At 55.8% G+C, this 6169-nt stretch overlaps 1 protein-coding gene across 1 annotated transcript; it reads left to right on the plus strand.

Annotated features, from left to right (window-relative positions):
- The first annotated feature begins 3779 nt into the window (after positions 1-3779).
- Positions 3780-5458, plus strand: LOC101754496 (heat stress transcription factor C-1a). Its single transcript, XM_004969164.2, has 2 exons — positions 3780-4254; positions 4390-5458. Exons 1-2 carry the CDS (start codon positions 3997-3999, stop codon positions 5083-5085), a joined length of 954 nt encoding a protein of 317 aa, XP_004969221.1. The 5' UTR covers positions 3780-3996; the 3' UTR covers positions 5086-5458.
- The last annotated feature ends 711 nt before the right edge of the window (positions 5459-6169 follow it).

The following is a 6169-nucleotide window of genomic DNA, read 5'->3' on the forward strand; positions in this document are numbered from 1 at the left end:
GGATTCATCAAAAACTACTTAGGGCCTGTTTGGAACGAAGGATTAGAAAACATAGGAATGGGAAGAAATGTAGGAATGAGATGTGAGTGTAGTAGCAAAACAGAGGATAAGTAAAACACAGAAAATTGATAGAAATGGTCCAAACACAGGAACTTATATCATAGGAATTAGAAAATATCTACGTAATAAACCCACATTAGACCTTAATGATAGGTTAGTTAACATCAATTATTTTCTTTTAACCATAATTGCACATGGAACACTGTACGTCACCCAAGATCAGTTCTAACACGGCAAAAGGAATAATTGAAAAAAACAAGTATCTTCTTCTTAATTTGCCCAGCCTTATCCTCTCATTCAGCACATCGTTCTGCATTCCTCTCGTTCAGAGGGCGCTCCCGCGCTGACGGCGTGACCTCATCAACGGCGGGCCGGCAGGGTGAAGGCAAGCTTGAGATGCGGTGTGGGCTGACCGGCTGAGGCATGGCACCCGAGCTCCTCAGCAGTAGATCAAGCTCGAGTTGTGCCGGCGCTGCGAGATCCAGTCAAGCTCTCCTTGCGGTGGATCCGGGGAAGTCTTGCATGGAAGATGCCTTCGGCGACGGAGCATTTACTAGAGCGGGTTAGCCTCTCTATCACACACACGAAGATTTTCCAAGAGTTCCGAGTGGATGTTTTCTTTCCTCCATTTCGTGCAAGAACACAATACTGTCCAGAGGAATGGCGAGCGTGGTTCCTCTGTTCGAAACGCAGTGTGATATCATCAAAATACAGAAAATGCATTCCTTTGAAATTCCTTTGGAAATCCTCCGTCCCAAACGGGGCCTTACCTAAGAGGTGTCAAACCAGTGGTTCATCCAACCACCAGTGATATGTTAGATACACTCACGTATGACAATTGTTTTTTTTTTATTTTCTACTACCAGTAGCCTCTAATGCATGGCATTGTCGTCGCGGGCTGGTGCTGATCGTTTTAAGACGCCATCAAATCCACCACTTTTCTGGAAACAAATTTTGAGTAGTTGGGGACTTGACCACTAGCTCCTATGTAGATTCATATTAATTTTCTTAGCAAGTTGGGCTTCCTCTTCTGGAAAACCAGTGACATACACTGGCCATGATCACCACTAGATTTTCTGAATCGAGAAAACCAAGTAGGAGGGGACTGCAAATAAACCATAGCACACCAACACTTAACAATAATAAAACTAAACAAACCTACTAATATATACTCCCTCCATCCAGTTTTCATGGGGAAAAGTATCCAGTATTCGTATGCGGATAACGGGAGGGCACCGTATTTTTCCGGTAGGCGTCACGAGGGTCGCTTCGGATGGCTGCGTGATTAATGCCCGGTCGGCACCTGTTGAGATGAATGCATCGTCAAATACTTCCCGCACACCCCTCGTTCTCTAATGCATGTACGCATCCTCTAGCACGCGCTGCTCTCTTTCTCTCGTTCCTAGCCTACCATCGTTGATGGCGCAGGTCTTCTGAGGGTGCATGGCGCCCTTGTTCTTCTCCAAGGCCTTCTGAGAGTGCATGATCTCCCTGGGCGCCCTGTGCTTATTTTTCTCCAAGTCCTTCTGAGGGTGCGTGTGCGTAATCGCCCGTAACCTCTCCCTGCTCTTCCCCAACTAGACACCAAAGAGAAAGACATGTCAATGGATCACCCGAAATAAAAACAAAACCAAATCATTAGAACAAAGAATCACCATCATCTCCATCGTTCCACACCATGTGGAAGTCAAGATCATGAGCAGGACCTTCCCAGTCGCCGATGGCATCACAATTGATGGGATCATCGGTGTCCCGACTTGGCAGCTGATGGTTGAGTCGAAAGTTTTTGACGCCATTGATTGAAGAGGTGTGCAGGGGAGAGTTCACCACAGAGGGAGTATAAATAGAGCCATGGAGACTCCAGAGCACGATCACGAAAAATTAGCCAGTGTCCTTGAAATTTTGAAAACCAAAACTTTCAGCAGGATTTCGGATTGGCGCGGCGAAATTCGTTTTGTTCTGCAGGGATGGCGCGGCGTTGCGCGGGAGACGAAGGAACAACAAACATCACAAGGAAGACGAGACGGCGTGCGCATCTGATGGCTAGAGAAGAAGAACGTGTGGTTGGGATCGGGCGTGGGAACAGGAGGGCGAGGTTTCGGATCGTCGTGCATGCTGCAGTAAAACCGAGAGGCGGTGCCGTGCCTCGTCAAAAGAACTGGGCGTTTAGTTTTAAGAGCAAGTTAACTCCTCCTTGATCTCGTTGAAACCTGTTTATGCACCCATGAAAACTGGATGGAGGGAGTAGTATAATTGCTACACCATTCTTGCAGGAGAGTTGATAAAGACCGGTTTGCAAAATACTACGGCGTGCATGCCGCCATGCCCGATTTGGAATCAGGTCCAGGGATAATCGTTCGAGCAGCTGCTTGGGGACCAAGCTGGGCGTGCATGCATGCATGATCGAGCATGATCCATTCCATCCCATCCATGATCCATCTCAAGGTCTTAGCTCCAAGGCAAGGGGACAAGATATTTTCGAAGAGAGCGCACCTACGCCCCCCTAGTGTGCATTTCTTTACTCAACCGGGGCATGCCGGCCCCATGAAAAGCAAGAGGGCCCTCACCTGGCCCGGGCCCGCCGCCCATTTCGTGCGGGTGATTATTCAGTCCGCATGTCTTTTTCTTAGTAAGGGGGAAAGAAAAAAATATAATTAACCCAGGGCATATATGGTGCTGGGCCCTCGCCGGACCCGGCGCCCATCCACCCATCCGGTCGCCCTGCCGGTTAGCTAATCCACCCGCCCCCGGCGCCGCGCTGCACAGTGGCCTGGCACTGTGCGGCGGCTGCGAGAGCTAGCTCTGGTCCGATCCGCGCGACCACGCCCATGTAAGCGCGCGTCTTGTCACGACCAACCCCGGCGCCTTTCCGGTGGCGTTCCACGCAGGCCGGCCACCTCCCCCGTCGGCCCGATTGACCTCGCACGCTCTGCCCCGCCGCCGGTCGGCGACGACGCGACATGCATTGCACGCGCATGGCCGCATGGATTCGATCCGGTTCGCTCGACCCCATCGCGTCGTCCACTACGTATCCGCACTCTTCACGTTACGTAACGGTTTCAATTTTCGTAGGTACTCTATAGCAGTTTGGTAGCTAGCCTTACTAGCATTTGCGCGACCAGATCGATGAGCTGATAAGATGATCCCTAGCGAGCCGTAGCGATCAAGCCGGAAAGTGTCCATCCTGCGGGACTAGTCGTCGCCGCCAGATGAGCGTGCGCGGCACACACACTGCACGCTGTGACGATAGAAGGGATCGATGAGAGTCTTTTCGGGGGCACCCTAAAAAAAAGATCGATATCCTGCCTGCCGTGATAATAATCCTGACGAGAGCCCTCGGCGCCTGCTAGTATAGATTAGGCAGTCGGATTACCTGCATTTTTAATGCAGAGATTACCCGGCACCTTTCCGCTTTGGTCCAAATCAAAAGGCGCGCACAGTGCTCTTGCATCGCCTCAAATCCCACGCGATGGCGACGTACGGGCACCACGAGGCCGGGCGTGGGGGAAGGATCACGAGCACGCCACTTGTCACCCGCCGGAGCCGGCCAGCGGCGCTCCCCGCCTGGCGAGGCACCGAGAGCACGAGCTGCGGAGGCGACGGGGCGGCTCGCCATATGATATGCGCTTGGGCCCTGGCCCCTTTGCCGCGACTAGTTTAGCCATGTCCTTCCTGTCAGGCACGACGACGACGGCCATAATTAGTAACCCCTCCCGCTCCGGCCCCCCTCCGCCAGCAACCCCCCGCCCCCGCCTGCCTTTTGAGGGATTTAGACGCCCATCCATCCAGCTCGGAGAGCAGCGGCTAGCACGGGCGCTTGCTAGCTTCTTCTGCTCGCTGCTGAGCTGAGCGGACGGGGCTAGCGAGCGAGGCCGGCCGGCCGCCCCGATCGCTGCTTCCTTTGCTATTCCTAATTTTTCTATCGGCTGGTGATCCATGGACGGCCTCCACACGGAGCTCGCGCTGGGGCTGCTCGGGTGCGGCGGCGGCGGCGGCGACCAGCTCCAGACGGCGCCGTTCGTGGCCAAGACGTACCAGATGGTGTGCGACCCGCGGACGGACGCGCTCGTGCGCTGGGGGAGGGAGAACAACAGCTTCGTCGTCGTCGACCCCGCCGGCTTCTCGAGGCTGCTGCTCCCCTGCTTCTTCAAGCACAGCAACTTCTCCAGCTTCGTGCGCCAGCTCAACACATACGTAAGTGCTCTGATTTTCCTGCGATCCAAGCTGAGGAGGCATCGATCGGCACTCAGATGCTATAGCAGGGGTTGCTGTCCGTCTTCCGCATATCTATGTCCTGTGCACTTACCTGGAGCCATGGATTCTCCGCAGGGGTTCCGGAAGGTGCACCCGGACCGGTGGGAGTTCGCGCACGAGTCGTTCCTGCGCGGCCAGACGCACCTGCTGCCGCGCATCGTGCGCCGCAAGAAGCGCGGCGAGGGCGGCGGGGGCGCCGCCTCCTGCTCATCCGTCGGCGAGGCGCAGTACGCCGCGGCCAGCTGCGCCATCCGCGGCGAGGATCACCAGGAGGGCCAAGATCAGGAGGAGCGGGAGGCGCTGCTCGAGGAGGTGCAGCGGCTGCGGCGGGAGCAGACGGCCATCGGGGAGGAGCTGGCGCAGATGAGCCGCCGCCTGCAGGCCACGGAGCGGCGGCCCGACCAGCTCATGTCCTTCCTCGCCAGGCTCGCCGAGGACCCCGACGGCGTCACGCGCCACCTCGTCGAGCAGGCCGCCGAGAAGAAGCGCCGCCGCATGCAGCTCTCCTCCCAAGCCATCTCCCCGCTCCCGCCCCCGCTCCTGGCGCTCGGCGGCAAGGACTGCGACGGCTGGCAGTGGGCGGAGCAGAAGCCGGCGATAGTCCTCCCCTCCTTCGAGCCCACCTCTAGCTACTGCGCCGTGCAGCAGGTGCCGGATTTCGGAGGTGGCAACGGCGGCGGCGGCGGCATCACCGGCATGGGCCTGACTGCTGACGACACCGCAGTGGAGATGCCCTTCCCGTTCTGCCTCCTCGGCCAGGGTTTCTTTTAACCTGCTGGTAAATCATGCACATGCACGTTCTACTTCTACCTCGGCCTCTGCTCACTCGTTTCTAGTTACTCCTGATCCTTGTACTCTGCAAATTAAACATTGCTCTTCTTCACATCGATATCATCCCATCCGATCACTATCGCAATTGAGCACAGATCATTACTGGCCGGCTGCTGTATCGATCTGTTGTATGTAATCGAAGAACCGATCGGGATCGACGATCATGTTCATTAGTCGTCTTTCTAGTAGTAGTTAGGCCTTGCATTAGTTGGTTCGGTTGGACATAGTAGTGTAGCGACTCTTCTTGTCCTCCAAGTTTGTAGGGTTTTCAAGGGATTAAACTAAGCTTTGCCCGCATTACTTTTGCTGCAAACTTTTCTGTCGACCTGTAATTGCTCGATGAAGAACCTGCTCTGCTGGTAACATCTGATCTCACACTTTAGCTCATTAGTTCATGCGAAACTGGTGTACATGTACTGCTAGGGAAAGCGTCTTCAGTACCGATTTCTAAACGCCATTTAGTACCGGTTGTGCAACCGTTATTGCTACTTCGGTACTAAAGGGGTACCAGGTCAAATAACCAGCACCAGAGCGCCGGAGCCCCATCCACAGCACCTGAGCCCTGCACCAGAGAGAGAGGGAGGGAGGCGGTGTACTTACGCTGCTCCTCAGCCTGCCGGTTGCCGCCACCGCTGGATCTAAGGGAGAGATGGCCGCTACTCCAAGATCCACGCACTCCTTGCTCTGCCACGCTTGCTGACACTCCGCCGCCACGTCCTCCCGTCAAAGCTCCTTGCTCCTTGCCCTGCCGTCGCTCGTTGCTCCGCCACGCCCTGCCAATGCTCCGTCGCCTCGCCGCGCCCTCCCTTCTTGCTTGCGCCGCTCCTTGCCCCGCCGCCACCTCGCTACATGTAAGAGGTGAGGGGCGAGCGGATGGGGGAGGAGAGGGTGCTGATGGCAGGGGCGGCGGTGAGGGGATCGATCCGTGTGGGGGATGAAGGAGATTCGGGGGGGGGGGGAGAAGAGAGAGAGGCACGGGTGAGAGGCCGGATGAGGGGATGAGCGGATAAGTACGTGTGGGGGA

The sequence above is a fragment of the Setaria italica genome, chromosome V (genome assembly GCF_000263155.2).
Source record: "Setaria italica strain Yugu1 chromosome V, Setaria_italica_v2.0, whole genome shotgun sequence".
NCBI classification, from domain to species: domain Eukaryota; kingdom Viridiplantae; phylum Streptophyta; class Magnoliopsida; order Poales; family Poaceae; genus Setaria; species Setaria italica.

Excerpts from the sequence above, each read along its gene's own strand:
- LOC101754496 (XM_004969164.2), top strand. The coding sequence starts at position 3,997 with ATGGACGGCCTCCACACGGAGCTCGCGCTGGGGCTGCTCGGGTGCGGC. Across the intron at positions 4,255-4,389 it reads TGCGCCAGCTCAACACATAC|GGGTTCCGGAAGGTGCACCC; the intron begins GTAAGTGCTCTG and ends GATTCTCCGCAG.